Below are 21,018 nucleotides of genomic sequence, written 5' to 3' on the forward strand. Positions count from 1 at the left end.
TGCTTCACACAGGTAGGAACATGGGATATTTAATCTTTGCTTTGTTTATAAATTTTTATTCAGGTTGGATCTTTATTTGTATAAGTATGACTGTTGAATGATTGCAGAATTTAATTACTTCCCTCCCCCCACCCCACCACCCCTTGTTCCCTACGCCTAATTTGTAACCTACGCCTGATTTGTAAAGTATAGGCAAGGTTTTTTTGAGCATACAAAAATCTTCACTTACTCCATTCTAAATTAGTTTGGAGTAAGTTTTCACTGCCTAAACTTTGAAAACAGGCGTAAGTGGCCGGACTCACCCCCTTTTGAAAAAAAAAGCCCAGAGTTAGGGGAACAAAGGCCAGAATTTTGCAGACGTGAGCGGTGGTGGATCGGGTGGGAACGTTTTTTTTCCCCCACAGCGGGTGGGGACCGAATTCAGGTAATTAGTGGCTTGTTTACAGCCACAATAGAATGATTTTAAGCTTGCCTTTTGCATTTGACAGCTCGCCCATGGGGGTCAACGCTGGTCGTGGACCACGTCTGTCAAGCTGAAGCGGGAGTTCAGTGACCATTGAATCAGCTGTTGAATTGACAGCTTCAAATGTAAAGTAAAAGCTCCCACCTTACAGAAATATCTTCTCTCAGCCACAAGCTGTTCCTCACTGCGTTCCCACAACAGATTCACCATGCTGCATCTTTACACAAGTCTCCATCCAGTCTGACCTCATTACCTTGCTCACCATTGACATCGTTTCTGTCATCTCTCTCACCTGCCATCTATTCCATCAACATGGATGTCCGTTACACTGTCTCACCTTGGCTCTCGGAATCCTACCACGATCAGCCCCAACACCAGCAGCACCAGTCACCCCAGCAGCACCAACAACAGCAGCAACCTTCTCCGCAATCAACTGATGCTGTACAAGACAGAGGGCATCAACACCCGATCACATTGCTGCCAGAATGGTCTCACGTTGGCCAGATTTACCACTTGACGCTGTACAACCTGGCTGCCACATGATGTGTCAGGTTGGCACCACCCCATACCAACACCATAAAGTATCCATATAATATCCAAGCCATTCCTTTCACACTCATCACCATTGCAGGGGATACAGTTATGTCTCACCATTCACTGCAACTCACTGGTGCACACAAATCTATCCAAGAACGCAAAGTGTTGAAAATAAAGATTTCAGTGTTTGACAGCACATGAACAGAAACTTTACATGAACATTGGATAAAACACCCACGTGCCTACTCTTGTATATTATTAGTTGGTATGATTGCACTAGGATGAGTGTGAGTGGTAGCTGGTGAGATGGGGATGTGATAATATAGAGAGAGGGGGATGGGTGGAGGTGCAAGGTAAGTTGGTGTGAGTAAGGATGTGCAGGAGTAAGGTAAGGAAGGCAGAGTGATGGGGATGTAATGAGAGGCACAGCAGATAATGTTGAGTGTGGCTTTGTACTAAACGTTTCGGAATCTACTGAGATCATTGAAATGTTTGCGGCACTGCATCCAGGCCCTCCTGACCACATCCCTGCTTGTGTGCTCCTCTGCAATGTGCAACTCATCTTTGTTGATCTCCTGGGGTGGTCTCTTCCGCCCATGCGTGCTGTGACTCCCTCTATAACCATATGGAGGGAGTTATGGGAGAGCCTGGGTACAGCCCTGTGCCTTTGTGCAGTGCTCGTCAGTGTTTGCAGCACCTCAATGCTGTAAAACCCTGCAGCACAAATGTCAAGATAAATTTGGCCATGGTCTATTTAAGGAAACCAGCTGATGAGGCATCATCAAATGACATCACCTGAACCGCTTCGTCTAATTGACCGGGAAACCTGCTGGTCGGGCTTAATCAAGGGAAATTCGTTTCACAGGATGGGCTGAAGCCAGCAGCGGGGTTGGGACCATGCCACCGACGTCACCCGCCATGAATCTGCAGAGGTCAGCAAAATTGTGTACAAAGTGTTTTTTTTTGTGGGGGAGGTGTGGTGTATAGGATTGATGGAAATGGGGGTTGGGTCCTTGTATATACAAATATGGGCCCTAATGTTAGTTTGAGGCCCCCACTGCAAGATTGGTTTGCCTTGAGGCAGCTGTCAACAGCGCCGGCGACACTCAGGAAAACCAGGCCTACATGCAGTCTTGCAGGTGGTCCTTAAAGGGGCTGTCTGTTAGGATGCAACCAAAAAAATAATATTTTAAAATACAGGTATACTTAACTGAAGTACTGAGGGAGAGCTGCACTGTCAGAGGTGTGCCGTTTTTCAGATGAGATAAAAGATTCCATGGCATTATCTTGAAGAACAATAAACAACACAGAAACTGATTATCGCATTGCTGTTTGTGGGACCTTGCTGTGCGCAAATTGGATGCTGCTTTTCCTACATTATAATAGTGAGTACACTTAAAATATTTCATTGGCTGTAAAGCACTTTAGAATGCCCTGTGGTTGTGAAAGGCGCTATATAAATGCAAGTTCTTTGAACAAATACATAACTAAACATTAAAATAAGACAAGCCATTGCTGGTCATTTCAGCCCCCCACACCTCCGACTGCCACTGTTCCGTCCCCTTCACGCCCCCATCTACAGCTCCCTGTCATCCCCTTACTGACTTAGCTGAGGTCCACTGCGACGCCGACAGCGGCCCGATCTTCAATCACACTACATCAGTGAGCTTCCTCCTACTCACTGCAGCTTGCTAGCTCGATAGAAATGGGACCCAAGATCTAATATCAGGGATGCCTTGGGCTTCACCATTCAGGATTGATCCCTGCGCCAGCCTTGCACCCAAAAATGGGCACGCTGAATTTTTAGGTCAATATGTTCGGGAATGGGAAACCAATGTAGGTTAGTATAGATGGGTAACTGACAAACCAAACAGGATATATACAATAAGGTTTTGGGCAAGAACATTCTAACAAAGGGTTAAATGCGAATGTTAATTTATCTTTCCTCTTTTAAAGGTGATGACTGATCTATTTACTTCCAGCATTTTCTATTTTGTCTCTGATTTCCAGCATTTACAGTTTTTTTTTTAAACTTATTTTTTTACATGTGTATTGTGGAGATTCTGGCCTAGAAATTCGGCTTCGTAGCTCCTGATTTTTCGCCGCTACGGGTGCTGTTTTGTGTCAAATGGTGTCTGCGCGCGCACACTTCTGGTGCGGGCCATGCCGGACTCAATTTTTGTGAGGTCATTTGCATTGGCGCAGGGAGCGTGTGCCAGAAGTATGCAGAGTACGCGGATCGTGATGTCAATCAGCGTGCAACACTGATTTGGCGCCACGCTGCCATTTTTGATCTCGATGCTGAAACTAATACCCTCTCTTAACAACCCACAGCTGAACATGCGTTCAGCAGCAGGAAGCGTGCCACAAAAGCGCTATTTAAAGGGATCATCAACTGCTTTCAGGTTAGTTGCTGATTGATTTCTACTGGCTCTTGATGAGTTTGTAGAGTGTTTCTTGCTTTGGTGTCTTACCTTAAGTTGCTGTAGTCTCAAAGGAGTGGTGTGGCAGGTTACTTCAAGACTTCGGCTCACACCAGTTGCTCCCAGACATGGGTGATGTAGTTTGTATCCCCCTTGGCCAGCAGCATGATCGGGAGAATGAGCAGAGGTGACACAGAGGACAAGCTGCTTCACGAGGGAGGAGATGGAGGGGGAAAAAGGGCTCTCAGCAGGAGACCATATCAACCCAGGGTCTACAGGGAGCAATTCTCGTACCTCAACCTCAAGAGGAACAATGCATGTGCGTCTCCATCTCACTAAGGAGGAGGTGCACATTGGAATCTTCTACCTGTTGTAGGCAGACCTGCAGCCTCCGAACAGGGCGAGGACGGCATTGCTGGCGGCTGTCAGGGCGAGTATTTCCATGAATTTCAAACATCTGGTTCCTTCCAAGCTCGAGCAGGTGACAATTGCAGCATCTCCTAGTTCATTGTTGCATAAGGAAGGTACCGGAGGCACTGTATGCAAAGAGAGGTGAGTACATTTCATTTTCTCGTGCCAGAGAGAAGTAGGCGGAGTAAGCACATGGTTTCGCCAGAACAGCGGACTTTTCCATGTTGCAGGGTGCCCTGCACACATGTTGCTTTGCGGACACTGCATGTGAATTTGGAGATGTACCGTGACTGGAAGGGATTCCACTTCCTCAATGTCTAGCCCATGTCCGACCATACTCAGCGCATCATGTAAGTCAGCAGTCATGATGCATTCATTCTGCGGCAATCTACTGTACCATCTGTATTTGATCCATCACGTCAAACTCGAGGGTGGTTACTGGGCGACCAGGTTTATTCACTGGCCAACTGACTCAAGACTCCAGTGCACAACCCAATCACAAGTGGGCAGCATCCATATTACGTAAGCCGTGCTGCCACAAGGATTGTGATTGAGCGGACTATTGGGGTCCTTAAACAATGCTTCCATTGCCTTGACCGCTCTGGAGGAGCCCTACAGTACTCACCAAAGCGCATTCAAGATTCATTGTGGTCTACTGCATGCTGTGCAACCTTGGCATCACGAAGACACAGCCCTTGCCACCAGATATGCGGCAAAGAGCTGAGGAGGCAACCAAGATAGCCCCTTTCTGGCCGGCTGTGGTATCAGTGAAAGATCAACTGATCCGACTGTGGTACCAGTAAACGCAACCCCAATTTCCCATTCACCCACATTCCCACGCCTTACCTTCCCTCTGTTACACAATGCTACAATAAAAACCACCACAAAACAAACATTCCAAACCAAATTTATACATCAATCCATCCAATATTACATGACAAAGTCAACTCATCACCCTTGTGCATTCCCTTAGCGCCTGTCTTGCGTGTTCCTTTGCCTGACCTAGTGCTCCTACGCGATGCTACCGCATTGGCTGCAGCATGGCTTGTGGAAGGCTGTTGACTTTCAGTGGGGGAGACTGCAGATTGCCTTGCAGGATAACCTCAAGCAGCTATGGACCTAGAAGGACACCTTTAGACTGCACCACCTCGGCATGGGCGAAAGTAGTCTGGGTTGGCTGGCTAAAAGGCAACAGCAAGGGCACTAGCGGAATGGCAGTGGCGCGAGGGCGAATGCTGCCATCCTGAGAAAGGATAACAGCCACTCTCCCGGGCTGGCGCCTCAGCAATCCTCGTAATCTGTGACACCCTGCAAGTAATGTTCCCGCTAATGTTTTGGGGGTGCCCGGTCTCTTTAAGGGGCTGTACTGCCCATTCAAATTTCCACGCATGTACGATTTTTGTCATTAGATCACCGATGAGCCAGTTGAGCAGATCATTGTGCAGCTGTGCAACTTATAGAGTACATTGCCTGCAAGCCCCTTTCAACACTGGTAACTGCAACTATGATGGCAGCAATCTGCTTGCGGGGCAACAGCTAAGTTTGTTTGACTTCAATTTGAGCTTCCACTGCAGCACTCAGATGTTAGGTGGCTTCTGCTTATGCTGCAATGGAAGCTGAGACATCGGCCATCAGACGCTGCATCATGGTTGGATCCACAAGTGCGCTAACGGATCTGTCCAGCACTTCCACATTGGAAAGGATGGACTCCAAGCTCTGCACAAAGCCCTGTGCAAGGTTGGTGCTGTACTCCATCTTGCTCCTTGACATTGCATTCAGGCTTTCTGGAAGGCCTGGCAATGTACCAAATATTTCATTGTGCATAGCCATCAGCCTTGTTCTGTCGGCCGCCCCATCAAGGTCGTGTCCAGCAGAACTGGTGTGCAACCTCACCCTCTGGGGAGCTGGCACCTGTGTTGCCCTTTCCCCCATCCTGGCTGCAGCCCACTCATAGCCAGTGACTCACCATGTGCAGATCCCGCCACTGCTACCCTCTAAAGTTTGCACATTGCCAGTATCTGAGCTGGTGGCTGCGAGTGTGCAATCGAGTGACAGTGTTTCTTCTTCATCAGTGTCTTCTTCCTCTTCCACCACCGCCTACCCAGGTTGGAGTTCTTGGGCGTCTGAAAGGAGAAAGGCTCAAGGGTAGGGTTGTGTTGAGGAGATGGGGTGGGGGAAAAGCAAAAGGTGCATGCTTTGCTTACACCATGTGCAGCTTTTAAATCAGAAAGGATTGTGGGATGAGAGGGACGTGGGATATGAAAAGGACGATTGGGTGTGAGCATACTGTCAACTTCAATGAAGATGCACGAAAATAAGCAAGTACATTTATTTAAGATGCATTTCTAGTGGCCGTGTTTAAAGTTCAGACAGTGAAAGTAAAATGTAATAATGTGGTTTACTTCTGATCTAAAATCAGATGGGATTTATGCCTACCCTTTAAAGTGAGATGCTGTACTCCTGTTCTTATGGGGAAAGGGCTGGGGAATTAATTTTCGGGGTTATCGTTTTAAAAGCCAGCATCCATGTGAGGGGCTAAATGGCCTCATTCTGACCTGTAAAGTTTTAAGATTTATCATTTGGTTAGCCATTGAATTTATGACCAGGTGTTCACGACCTTTTAGGGTTTGAGTTGGTGACACTCAAGTATTTTGGTTCATTGATTTAACTGGTATCTTTTTTTGTCAATTGCCTTTTTTTCTCTACTGTACTATCTTTTTCCCCTAAATGATGTCATCCTTGTTATTTAGGAGGGAAGGAAACGTTTCAGTTGATTGGCATCAACTGCATCCACAAAGGTGTCTTTCTTGTTTTCACAGTATGTGGTGAAATGGATCAGATTTACTTGTTTTTCTATTTCTGCCTTCTCTGCTCCCCTCCGCCCCAGCTCCTCAAATCGAGTATCTGCCTAAAGCTGATTAACTCACCCTTTCAGTGAAGCCTGCATGTGAATGTGGGTTGACTGGAGTTCAAGACTTTTTCCACTGGTACAGGTGTATCTGTATCAAATAAAAAGAAAAAAAACTGTTTATTGGTAAGAATGTAAGAAATATGAGCAGGAGTAGACAATACGGCCCTTTGAACCTGCTTCGACTTTTAGAAGATCAAGGGTGATCTTGTACCTCAACTCCACCTTCCTGCACTATCCCCATGTTCCTTGATTCCCTTAGTATCCAAAAATCTATCATTCTCTGCCTTGAATATACTTAGCGACTAAGCAACTACAGCTCTCTGGGGTAGAGAATTCCAGAGATTCACAACCCTTTGCATGAAGAAATTTCTCCTCATCTTTGTCCAAATGGCCGAACCCTTATTCTGAGATTGTGATCCCTAGTTCTAGACTCCCCAGCCAGGGGAAACATCCTCCCAGCATCTACTCTTAAGAATGTTATATGTTTGAATGCGATCTCCATTCTTATAAACTCTAGAGTATAGTCTCCTCAATCTCTCCTCATACGACAATCCCCTCATCCCAGGAATCAGTCTAGTAAACTTATGTTGCACTCCCTCAAAGGCAAATATATCCTTCCTCAAGTAAGGAGACCAAAATTATACACAGTACTCCAGGTGTGGTCTCACCATTGTCCTATATAATTGCAGCAAAACTTCTTTACTCTTTTATAGTCTAATCTCTTTGTCATAAAGGCTAACGTACCATTTGCTTTCCTAATTGCTTGCCGCATGTTAACTTTCTGTGATTTGTGTATAAGGACATCAAGGTTTCTCTGAATAGCAACATTTCCCAGTTTCTCATTTAAAAAATATTCTGCTTTTCAATTTTTCCGACCAAAGTGGATAACTTCACACTTCTCCATGTTATATTCCATCTGCCACATTCTTGCCCAATCACTTAACCTGCCTAAATCCTTTTGCAGCCTCCTTGCGTCCTTCTCACAATTTACTTTCCTACCGAACTTTGTACCATCAGAAAACCTGGATACATTGCACTCGGGGCCCCTCATCTAAGTCATTGATATAGATTGTAAATAGCTGAGGCCCAAGCACTGATCCTTGTGATACGCCACGAGTTACAGCCTGTTAACCCGAAAATTACTCATTTATTCCTACTCTCCATTTTCTGTCCGATAACCAATCCTCAATCTATGCTGATATATTACCCCAAATCCCATGAGCCCTAATTTTGTGTAATAACCTGTTGTGGGTCACTATTGAATGCTTTTTGAAAATCCAAATACACTACATCCACTGGTTCCCTACTAGTTACAACCTCAAAAAAAACTTAACAGATTTGTCAAATAGTTTCCCTTTCTTAAATCCGTGTTGACTCTGGCCAATCAAAGTCCCTAATAATAGAAGATTATTACATGTTCACTACTACCTGGTATTGATAACTAAGGAAGATGTGTTGTCAGTCAACATGCTGTTTCATGGATTCGTATTTTCCACATTGATGCCTGTAATTCCCCACACATGGTCAGTTCCTGATCAAAAGTATCCTTTTGTGAGATGTAATGAGCATTTTCCACCAGAACAAAGGGAATGCCACTTCAGACCGCTCTCATCCAGATAGAGCAGTACTTGTCCATGCACATAACAAAAATGGTGTGGGGAGACTAGGAAGGAATGGGATAAGAAAAAAATCAAGAGCAGCCTGAACATTTTATTGCAGATTTCTAAGCATTACAGTATTTTAGGTTTCAAAATGAATAAAGTTTGCTGATTTAAAAATAATGTTTAAGATAAAATGCATTCTTCAGTTTTCAAAAAATAACCTGGAAGTCATGTTTCTAATAGATTGGGGGGGAGGGGGGGGGAACATTGCGGTCGGAGGCTTCCTTCTGACGAACGCCTCCGATCTGAAATTTTTTATGAAACTACCGGGTGGTCCCGGGGAACATAGGATTCCGGTTGGAGGCCTCCATTAACTGTGCAGCATACAGGAACATATCCTCCAAATACCAATCAGCGGTATTTTAAAACCGCTGGCGCAAGACTTCAGGGAATTTCCCGCCGCATCATTTTCCACCCAAAACTGCGAAATACCACCGAAAAACCAACGCAAGGTTGCGGAATTTGCAGCCCATAATGTGTTTTAATAGGGTTAAAAATAAACTTACCTTAATGGACAGGGTTTTTAATATAAAACTGAGTGATTAACTTTAATTTTTCTATGTTATAAAACTCTTATGCTGGTAAAAGTAGGCTATATGCCTGCTTTTACCAGGCGTAAGAGTTTGAAGGACATTCGCTGGGTAAGAGTTGAGCAAATAGCCCAATCTCTGCTCCGCGGATGTCCTTCCTGCAGGGATGCTTTGGATTTGTCAAAAGAAATTTTGACAGATTGGAAAAGCTGGTTCTCGGCGCATACGCATCGCTCGCTGAGAACCGGCATTTGCGAGACCTCATCGGGTGCATGTGCACATCGTATGCACCCGGAGAGGCCGCAATCTTCGGCCCAATAATTCACAAAATTAATAATATAATGTTCCTCTTTAAATATTTGTACATTTGAGGCAGTAACCTTCTGAAAAAATAAAATTAGCTCCAATAAATGAATAGGTTCCTCCCATAGAAAGAGATAGGGAGCTTGGATATGCAACGCATGGGGTGTGGCCTCAATGCAATTTGACATTGACTGTCTGGACCACGAACTGAGTAGAGATGACTATTCTGTTGAAGGAAAAAAGGAAAATGTATAGTTGAGTTAATGCACAGTACTGTTAGGCACTTCTGAGAAGATAGTTTAAAATGGCATGTTCCTTGAAATCATCTATCTTGCTTTCAGGTACAGTCTTGCCCACATTATGAGAACAAATTAAAATCTTTTCTGATTGTCTCGGCATTTGACCTGGATCAGATTTTGTATCTAAGAATGTAATGCCAATTTGTGAAAATAGACATTGTATGCTGCTTTGTTAAATTTTATTTCAAGTTTTATGTTTCCTTTTTATTCTTAACCCCAGTTTAACTCAGCTGGAGCAGTTGAAGGCCCAGCAGGGAGTTGGATCACCAAACTCTGGTGACAACAGAGCTGTGGATATTGTGCAGATGTTGTTCAAAGCCGAACACGAATATAACAAGGTGAGTGTGAGGACCACTAAGTACGATCCAAGTAAAAGAGGGAAGGAAATGCTTGAACTATTTGCAATGGAGAGATGTAAAGGGAGTGGGAGATATGTCCTCAGCCTGGTTTATTCAGGTTGCAGTCTTAACCCCTTTTTATTTCAAGATGTTTCAGTGGGATGCTGAGCATTTTTTCGTAAAACAAAAATTGTTCAGTAAGCTACAGAAACATATTAAAGTCAGTTCAGTGGGTTGTATGCCATGCATCATACTTGGCAAAATATCTAACTGGTCTGGTATAGCAGGAGTCGCAATGTGAACAGTTAAACAAGGCAAACTTGGACAGCTATAATCAAACAAATGCTGCTTAACAAATGATAACGTATCCCACTTCTGACACCAGGACAAAACAGTTAATTTTCCCCCATCCCTAGTCGGAGGAAACCTGCTGGCTGTGCTCAGATGTCAACACTGAGAGCCCAACCTCAAGTGTCTAGCTCATGAACTTCTATATATCATGTGATGTAAATGCCACAGCAGTTTAAGAAGCTTCCATATTCGCCCTTCCTTGATCTCACTTTTTACACAGCCGACCACATCGTCCTCCTCCAATGTCTCTCTTCAGTTTTTCAGCTAGGTGGGACTGTCCCTGCTTGGAACCACTCTTACCTATCCAGTCATAAGCACAGCACCTCCATCAGTGGCTTAATTACACACTCCCACACATACCAAGGATCCATCCTGAGCCCCCTCCTCATTCTTATCACATGCTGCCCCTTGGCAACATCAGCCGCCAACATTGGGTCAGCTTCCACATGTATTACATAGAATTTACAACACAGAAACAGGCCATTCCGGCTATTTGGTCATTGCCAGTGTTTATGCTCCACACAAGCCTAAATTTATGCTAACAACACCTACTTCTACTTCTTTCAACCTCTCCACTGCCTCTGTGCATCCAACTAAACATTTTGAAGCCTGAAGCCACCTCCCTCGGTCCCTGCCACAAACTACATACCCTTTCCACTAATCCCATCCCTCCCCCCAGCCACTGTATTGGATTTGCATTGAAACAGATTGTTCACAACATTGGCTTCTTATTTAACTCCAAGTTGCTCTTGCGACCCCCATATCCTCTCCATTACAACAACTGCCTAATTCTGTGACTGCCCACCTCTTTCTCCGCACCCCCCCCCCCCCTCCCCGTCAGCCCGTCTGTTGCTGAAACCCTTATCCATATTATTGTCTGTTCCAGACTTGCCTATTCCAGTGCTGTCGTGACCAGCTTCCCATCCTCCACCGTCTATCAACTTCAGTTCATCCAAAACTCTGTTGCTCATTTCCTATCGTGCACTAAACCCGCTCGCCCATCACTCCACCATTGCTTACCTACATTAGGCCATGGACTCCAATGCTTCAAATTTAAAATTCTCATCCTTGTATTTAAATCCTTTCATGTCCTCACACCTCATTATCTCTGGAATCTCCTCTTGCCTGACGAATTTTTCACCCATTCCCCAAGCTCTCGGTTCCTCTGGCACAGACTTGAAAGAATATGATGGACAACTGGTTTAGCCATTCACTGCCAGATCAGGCTGGAACACATAAAGCACTATAGGATCCTGCTCTCGTCTACCAAAACTGCTCACTGTTCCAGGATCATTCTGGAATGCAAAGATAACCCCCAGCTTTTCTCTACTGCAAACCGTCTTCTTAAACTCCTCTCCCCTGTCTCTTCCACCCTCACCTCCAACAACAAGTGGGAGGAGCTCATGGACTCCTTTGTCACTAAGATTGAGACCATGAGATCAGCTGCCTCTGCCACAAAGGGATCTGGGGATCCTTGTGCATGAAACACAAAACGTTAGTATGCAGGTACAGCAAGTGATAAGGAAGGCAAATGAAATGTTGGCCTTTATTGCAAGGGAGATGGAGTATAAAAGCAGAGAAGTCCTACTACAACTATACAGGGTATTGGTGAGACCACACCTAGAGTACTGCGTACAGTTTTGGTCTCTGTATTTAAAGAAGGATACACTTGCATTGGAGGCTGTTCAGAGAAGGTTCACTAGGTTGATTCCGGAGATGAGGGGGTTGACTTTCAAAGATAGGTTGAGTAGGTTGGGCCTATACTCATTGGAGTTCAGAAGAATGAAAGGTGATATTATCGAAACATATAAGATAATTAGGGGGCTTGACAAGGTGGATGCAGAGAGGATATTTCCACTCATAGGGGAAACTAAAACTAGGGGCATAGTTTCAGAATAACTGAGATCAGGAGGCATTTCCTCTTGAGAGGATTGTAAATCTGTGGAATTCTCTGCCCCAGAGAACTGTGGAGGCTGGTTCATTGAATATATTTAAGGTGGAGATAGACAGATTTTTGAATGATAAGGGAATAAAGGGTTGTGGGGAGCGGGCAGGGAAGTGGAGCTGAGTCCATGATCAGATCAGTCATGATCTTGCTAAATGCCGGAGCAGGCTCGAGGAGTCAAATGGCCTACTCCTGGTCATATTTCTTATGTTTCTTATGTTCCCTCCCTTCTGCTAGTCCACCGGGTCAAACTTCTTCTCGGGTTCTCCCCTACCCTAGCTCTAAATTCGCATCTTTCTCCAGTTTCTCTCTGATCTCCCCTCATGCCCTCTCAAAGCTCATCTTGTCCATGAGATCTACTTCCTGTTTCCTTGACTTTATTCCCATTAAACTGCTGACCACCAAACTTCCCTTCCTGACTCCCATTTTAGCTGATGATGTTGTTGGTTCTCTACCCTTCCGGTACTGTTGCCCTCTCCTTCAGATCTACTGTTATCACCCCTCTCCTCAAAAAAAAAACAACCCTTGACCCCTCCATCTCTGCAAACTACTGCCCCATCTCCAACCGCCCTTTCGTTCCAAAGTCCTTGAACGTGTTGTTGCCTCCAAAATCCATGCCCATCTTTCTCAGAACTCCATTTTTGAATCCCTACAATCAGGTTTCCGCCCCTGTCACAGTACCGAAATGGCTCTTATCAAAGTCACATCCTATGTGACTGTGACAAAGGTAAATTATCACTCCTCGTCCTTCTTGACTTGTCTACAGCTTTGACATGGTTGACAACACCATCCTACTCCAATGCTTCACCAGCTGGGTGGGACTGCACTTGCCTGATTCTATTCTTATCTAATTAATCGTGGCCTGGGAAATACCCGCAATGGCTTTTCTTCCCACTCCCGCATTGTTACCACTGGTGTCCCCCCCAAGGATCTATCCTAGGCCCGGGGCTATTTTTTTATCTACATGCTGCCCTTCGGCGACATCATATGAAAACACAGCTGATGAGACTGAGCTCTACCGCACCAACGCCTCTCTCGACTTCTCCACTATCTCTAAATTGTCAGACTGTTTGTCCGACATCCAGTACAAGATGAGCAGAATCCAAGCCATTGCCTTTGGTTCCCGCCACAAACTCCGTTCCCTAGCCACCGACTCCATCCTTCACTTTGGCAACTGATTTTTATTTGTTCATGGGATGTGGGCGTCGCTGGCAAGGCCAGTATTTATTGCCCATCCCGAATTGACCTTGAAAAGGTGGTGGTGAGCCGCCGCCTTAAACCGCTGCTGTCCGTGAGGTGAAAGTGCACCCAAAGTGCTATTAGTGAGGGAGTTCCAGGATTTTGACCCAGCGACGATGAAGGAATGGCGATATACTTCCAAATCAGGATGGTGTATAACTTGGAGGGGAACTTGGAGCTGGTGTCCCATGCGCCTGCTGCCCTTGTCCTTCTAGGTGGTAGGGATCGCGGGTTTGGGAGATGCTACCCCGAAGAAGCCTTGGCAAGTTGCTGCAGTGCAACTTGTAGATGTACACACTGCAGTCACAGTATGCCGGTGGTGGATGGAGTGAATGTTTAAGGTGGTGGATGGGGTGCCAATGAAGCGGACTGCTTTGTCCTGGATGGTGTTGAGCTTTGTGAATATTGTTGGAGCTGTACTCATCCAGGCAAATACCATCCATCACACTCCTGACTTGTGCCTTGCAGATGGTGAAAAGGGGTTGGGGAGTCAGGAGGTGAGACACTCACCGCAGAATACCCAGCCTTTGACCTGCTCTTGTTGCCACAGTATTTATATGGCAGGTCCCGTTAAGTTTCTGGCCAATGGTGACGCCCAGGATGTTGATGGTGGGGGATTTGGCAATGGTAATGCCATTGAATGTCAAGGGGCTTGTTGGAGATAGTCATTGCCTGGCACTTATGTTACTTGCCACTTATCAGCCCATGTCTGAAGGTCATCCAGGTGCTTCTACATACGATCATGGACTGCTTTATTATCTGAGGAGTTGCGAATGGCACTGAATACTGCAGTCATCAGCGAACATCCCCACTTCTGACTTTATGATGGAGGGAAGGTCATTGATGAAGCAGCTGAAGATGGTTGGGCCTAGGAAACTGCCTTGAGGAACTCGTGCAGCGATGTCCTGGGGCTGTGATGATTGACCTCCAACCACCACAACATCTTCCTTTGTGCTAGATATGATTCTTGCCAGTGGAGAGTTCCCCCCCCCCTCACCCTTCCTGATTCCCATTGACTTCAGTTTTACTAGGGCTCCTTGATGCCACACTAAGTCAAATGCTGCCTTGATGTCAAGGGCAGGTCACAGTCACCTTCCTTCTGGAATTCGGCTCTTTTATCCATGTTTGGACCAAGGCTGTAATGTGGTCTGGAGCCGAGTGGTCCTGGCGGAACCCAAACTGGGCATCAGTGAGCAGGTTATTAGTGAATAAGTGCCGCTTGACAGCAATGTCGACAACACGTTCCATCATGCATGTAGTCCTCTGTTGCAGCTTCTCCAGGTTGGCACCTCATTTTTAGGTACGCCTGGTACTGCTTCTGACATGCTCTTCTACACTACTCATTGAACCAGGACTGGTCCCCTCGCTTGAAGGTAATGGTAATGATTGTGGTGGAACACAATTCTGTTGCTGCTGATATCCCTCAGCACCTCATGGATGCCCAGTTTTGAGTTGCTAGATCTGTTTTGAATCTGTCCCATTTAGCACGGTGGTAGTGCTGCTCAACACGATGGAGGGTGTCCTCAGTGTGAAGATGGGCCTAACTGCCCCTGCCTCAGCTCATTTGCTGCTGCAACCCTCATGCATGCCTTTGTTGCCTCTAGTCTTGACTATTCCAATGCACCCCTGGCTGGCCTCCCATGTTCTACCCTCCGTAAACTTTAGGTCATCCAAAACTCAACTGCCCTTGTCCTAACTCGCACCAAGTCCCGTTTACTCATCAACTCCTCGCTGAACTACATTGGCTCCTGGTTAAGCCATGCCTCGATTTTAAAATTCTCAACCTTGTTTTCAAATCTCTCCATGGCCTCACCCCTCCCTATTTCTGTAATCCCCACAACCCTCCGATATATCTGCACTCCTCTAATTCTGGCCTCTTGAGCATCCCTGATTTGAATCGCTCCATCTTGGTGGCCGTGCCTTCAGCTGCCAAGGCCCTAAGCTCTGGAATTCCTTCTCTAAACCGCTCCAACTCTCTCCCTTTCTTTCCTCCTTTAAGATACTCCTTAAAACCTACCTCTTTGACCAAGCTTTTGTTCATCTGCCCTAATATCTCCTTATGTGGCTTGGTGTCTCATTTTATTTTATAAAGATCCTGTGATGCACCTTAGGATGTTTTACAACTCTAAAGGTGCTATATAAATACAAATAGTTGTTGTTGAATCTGGCCTCTTCTACATCCTCTTCCCCCTCCTCCTTTGCCTCACTGTTGGCTGCCTGCCTTGAGCCACTAGGCCTACGTTCTGGAATTCCCTCTCCTTAAGACCCTCCTTGAAAATCCATCTGTTTGACTAAGTCTCGTCCCCCACCCACCCACAATCTTTCCTTTTTGGCTCAGTATCTATTTTTTATTACACCTCTGAAGCAGTTAGTGACCATTTTCTTTCTTGAACTTGCTATATAAATGCTGCTGCTATATACATTAAATGATCTGGGCTTTAGTATTGAAGGAATAATATTGATATTTGCTAATGCACCAAATTTTGGGGTATGCCATTGTGATAAGAATTATGAATGACTGTAGGAGAACATGGAAAGGGTAGAATGGCAGATATAGTTCAATTTATAAACATTTGAAGCAATACAGTTAGGGAAAGTAATGGTAAGATTTTAAATGGAGTGGAGAATTGGGTAGTGTCTACAGCACAGAAACAGGTCATTTGACCCAACTGGTCTATATGCTACACAATGCTCTTTCAACTAATTACTTCTTCTCACCCTGCCTCCCTATCCCTCTATTGTTTTCTCTCTCATTGATGCATCAATGTGCGTCAATTAAATGAGTCTACACTAAAAAGCAATGTGTGAGGAGGACACAAAAAAAATGCAAAAGGACATAGACAGGCTAGGTGAGTGGGCAAAAATTTGGTAGATTAATTATAATGTTGGAAAGTATGAGGTCATGCACTTTGGCAGAAAAAAATCAAAGAGCAAGTTATTATTTAAATGGAGAATGATTGCAAAGTGCTTCAGTACTTTGGGGTACTTGTGCATGAAACTCAAAAGGATAGTATGCAGGTACAGCAAGTGATCAGGAAGGCCAATGGAATCTTGGCCTTTATTGCAAAGGGGATGGAGTAAAAAAGCAGGGAAGTCTTGCTACAGCTATACAGGGTATTGGTGAGGCCACACCTGGAATACTGCATTCAGTTTTGGTTTCCATATTTACAAAAGGATATACTTGCTTTGGAGGCACTTCAGAGAAGGTTCACTAGGTTGATTCCGGAGATGAGGGAGTTGACTTATGAGGAAAGGTCGAGTAGGTTGGGGCCTCTACTCATTGGAATTCAGAAGAATGAGAGATGATCTTATTGAAACGTATAAGATTATGAGGGGGCTTGACAAGATGGATGCAGAGAGGATGTTTCTACTGATGGGGGAGACTAGAACTAGAGGGCATGATCTTAGAATAAGGGGCCGCCCATTTAAAACCGAGATGAGGAGAAATTTCTTCTCTCAGAGGGTTGTAAATCTGTGGAATTCGCTGCCTCAGAGAGCTGTGGAAGCTGGGACATTGAATAAATTTAAGACAGAAATAGCCAGTTTCTTAACTGATAAGGGGATAAGGGGTTATGAGGAGCGGGCGGAGAAGTGGAGCTGGGTCCATGATCAGATCAGCCATGATCTTATTGAACGGCGGAGCAGGCTCGAGGGGCCATTTGGCCTACTCCTGTTCCTATTTCTTATGTTCTTACGTTCTTATATGCTTCGACCAGTCCACGTGACAGCAAGTTCCACATTCATACCATTCCCAGTGTAAATAAATTCCTCCTAAATTCTTTATTTGATTTATAAATGGCTATGTTATATGGCATGGAATACAAGAGCAAGGACGTTATGCTTGAATTGTATAAAACACTGGTTGGGCTGCAGCTGGAGTACTGTGTGCAGTTCTGGTCACCACATTACAGGAAAGATGTGATAGCACTGGAAAGGGTGCAGAGGAGATTTACAAGAATGTTGCTTGGACTGGAGAATTGTGGCTATGAGGAAAGATTGGAGATGCTGGGTCTGTTTTCTTTGGAACAGAGGAGACTGAGGGAAGACCTGATTGAGGTGTATAAAATTATGAGAGGCCTGGTTAGCGTGGATAGGAAGGACCTATTTCCCTTGGCAGAGCGGTGAACAACCAGGGGACATAGATTTAAAGTAATTGGGTGGAGGTTTAGAGGAGATATGAGGGGAAATGTCTTCACCCAGAGGGTATTAGGGGGTCTGGAACTTACTGCCTGAAAGCGCGGTAGAGGCAGAAAGCCTCACCGCATTTAAAAAATACTTGGATGTGCACTTAAAGTGCCGTAACCTACAGGGCTACGGACCAAGAGCTAGAAAGTGGGATTAGGCTGGATAGCGCTTGGTCGGCTGGTGCGGATACAATGGGTCGAAATGGCCTCCTTCCGTGCTATAAATTTATATGATTCTGTGATTCTATGATTTATACCCCTTTGTTGATTAAACCTGACCTTCCTTTTAAAACGCCATGCTATTTTTTATTTTATTGTCCATCTCTAGATATTTTGTTACCTGATCTTTTGGCAACAATTTGAGTATCTTTCCTACCATTGATGTTAAATTAACTGGTCTCTAGTTCCCTGGATTAGTTCTATCTACCTTTTTGAAGATAGGAATTACATTTGCTAACCACCTGGCACTATTTCTATTGAATTTTTGTATATGGAAACTAGTGCCTCTGCTATTTCCTCTTTTTCTTTTGAGGATCTGCAGGTGCAATCCATCCGGACCTGGAATTTTGTCTTCCTTAAGTTTGGCTGGTATTTCCTTTCTATCTTAACTGTTCTAGTATCCCTCCACCACTTCTTCTATTTCCACTTTCACTTTATTAGCCACTTAAGTGTAAACTGAGGAAAAGTTTCTATTCAATATCCCTGCGATTTCAGTATTAATTCCTGTGAGTTGATATTGCTCATCCCTTAGTGGCCCTATCCCAATCTAATTTTCCTTTTTACTTATCCTTGTAGATTACTTTACTATTTTTTTTAATATTCATTGATATTTTCATTTCTTATTTCCTTTTTGTCGTTTTAATTGTCTTTTTTGCCTCTTTCCTGAACTCGTCATTTTCTTTTGTCTTCCTCCTTTATTGTTTATGTACTTTGTGTATGCCTTTTTCTTTAGATTCAATATTATCCTCACCTCTTTATTTATCCATGACGTGTCATTCTTGGCTAAGAGGAGCAAAGAGATTTTCGTATGCAGATACACAGGCCATTAAAGGTGAAAGTTGAAATAGGTAAGGCTACAAAAGTGGCAAAACTGAATCTTTGGTTATGTATCTAGAGGCAGAGAATGTAAAAGCAAGGTGCTAATATTGTACTTGTACAAGATTAGAGTTAGGCTGTAGTTGGAGTATTATGTGCAGGTCTGGGCACCCCATTATGGGAAGGATATAAAAGCATGGAAAATATATAGTATCGATTCACTTGGATGTTGCAAGGGATGAGGAGTTACAGTTGCAGAGAGAGACTTAAGAAGTTGATTTTTTTTTCCATTAGAGCTGAAATGGTCAAGAGATCGAGTCTTCACGATTATGAAATGTTATGATAAAATAAATAGCGATAGGTTTCAACTAATAACCAAAAGCCATAAATTTAAGATAATAAAGAATGAGACAAGAAAAATTAGCTTTACAAAGATGGTGGTTAAAATGTGGAATTCTCTGCCACAAATTGTTGTTGAAGCAAAGTCTACAAATTCTTAAAAAGTTGTTTGAAAAAAAAATACTAGGTGTGATGAGAAAGATAGTGGGAGTAGACAAGGTGGTTCCTGTGCGCTGCCACAGACTAATTGAGCCAAATGACCTGCTTTCTGTGCTGTAACATTCTAGGCAGTGATTATTTGCAACACCAGTGGGTTGGACCAGATTTCTGATTGGACCCCTTGGAGGAAAAGACGTATCAAGCAGTTTGTCTGGAATGTGTAATTTGATTCAGTCTTGTCACACAGCCCTCAGAAAGTGGAAGTGCAGTTAGCTTTGTGAAGATGTTCTGTTATCTAGTGTTCGGCAATTGTAATTATAGTTGTCCTTCGCTGGTAAAATGGAAGACTTTATACTGTAATTAGTGGGTTAGTTACTTCTTTGGAGTTTTATGTTTTTTTTTCCTTCTGGAAGTGACAAAAATTCTTTAATTCAGAATGAAGGTTCAGTGTGTGTGGAGTCCATGTGTGCACCCAACCTTCTGACACACCAGTGAGTTCATACTGAGGAGAAGTTGTTCATCTGCTCTGTATGTGAGAAAGGATTGACTTCTTTATTCGGTTGGAAGAACGTGATCCACGTATAACAGAGGGGGAGAATGTGATCCATCTTCCTATCTGGATCCTGTTCATGCTCTTATTCCCTCCCACCTCCACCCATCTTTACACCTGGGTCATGTTCTTCCCCATCTCCACTGTTCTCTGTGCTCGAATCTCCCCCCACCCCCATGTTCTTGACCTTTAACCCCTCCCCCCCACCACTGAGTTTATGACCTTCTCTCCCTGAGTTGGGGCGGGACGGTATTTAGGTTCTGCCCCCATACGGTGCTCATGCTGAGAAAGACGCAGGGTAGAAGACCCCATGCAAATAAGCACAGTGAACATTCAATGACTTGAGTTAATCATACATTGTCACCTTTTCAAATGTTAATTTGGTTTGGAAATTGACCAGCCCGGATGATTCTTCACGGCTAGTTTTACACCCGGCGATGTAAGTTAAAATGCAAATCTGTGTAACTAATAATGATTTCAAGTTCAGCTTCTTTGATTTTTGTTTCAGATCAAACAGTCCTCTGAGCCAAAGCAGATAACTAGTTCCAGTCTGATTCACGACAGTTTAAACCTGATCAAGCCAATTCCCATTAAACTGACTGAGATTGGAACAGATACCCAGTACCAACAAGTACAGCAACAGGACAAGGTATTTGGTTTTAAGTCTTTGTGTCAGTGGATACACTATTTTATATTAACATGAATTTTGTACCGTGTTCTTTTGTGGCAATACTTATGCACAAAAAATATTAGATCTCTCTTATAGAATCATAGAATCGTTACAGCACATTAGAAGGCCATTCAGCCCGTCGAGCCCGTGCCGGCTCTCTGCAAGAGAACTTCAGCTAATACCAATCCCCCGTCCTTTCTCTGTAGTCCTGCAGTTTTTTTTTCTTTAGGTACTTATCTAATTCCCTTTTGGTACTTATCTAATTCCCTTTTGAAACTCAAGATTGAATCTGCCTCCATCACCTTTTCGGGCAGTGCATTCCAGATCATAACCACTCGCTGCGTAAAAAAGTTTTTCCTCATGACGCCTATGGATCTTATGCCAATCTGTGTCCTTTGGTTCTCGACTCTTGCGCCAATGGGAACAGCTTCTCTCTTATCTACTCTGGCTAAGACCATTCATGATTTTGAACACATCTATCAAAGCCCCTCTCAATCTTCTCTGCTCTAAGGAGAACAACCCCAACCTCTCCAATCTATCCACGTAACTGAAGTCCCTCATCCCTGGAACCATTCTTGTAAATCTTTTCTGTACCCTCTCTAAAGCCTTCACACACTTCCTAAAGTGCGATGCCTAGAATTGGACACAATACTCCAGTTGTGGCTGAACC

The 21,018-nt window shown here is 44.3% G+C and overlaps 1 protein-coding gene across 8 annotated transcripts in view; it reads left to right on the plus strand.

The window, feature by feature from the left end:
- Window positions 1–21,018, plus strand: part of dcp1b (decapping mRNA 1B) — a 127,565-nt gene that overhangs the window by 80,469 nt on the left and 26,078 nt on the right. For 5 of the 8 annotated variants that reach the window (XM_070900511.1, XM_070900506.1, XM_070900507.1 and 2 more), the window contains 2 exons: window positions 9,759–9,876; window positions 20,187–20,327. In XM_070900511.1, the coding sequence (XP_070756612.1) occupies window positions 9,759–9,876; window positions 20,187–20,327 (259 nt within the window). The remainder of the gene's footprint in view (window positions 1–9,758; window positions 9,877–20,186; window positions 20,328–21,018) is intronic. The other 3 variants (XM_070900509.1, XM_070900508.1, XM_070900510.1) reach the window with 1 other exon arrangement.

The sequence above is a fragment of the Pristiophorus japonicus genome, chromosome 15 (assembly GCF_044704955.1).
Source record: "Pristiophorus japonicus isolate sPriJap1 chromosome 15, sPriJap1.hap1, whole genome shotgun sequence".
In the NCBI taxonomy this organism is placed as follows: Eukaryota; Metazoa; Chordata; class Chondrichthyes; family Pristiophoridae; genus Pristiophorus; species Pristiophorus japonicus.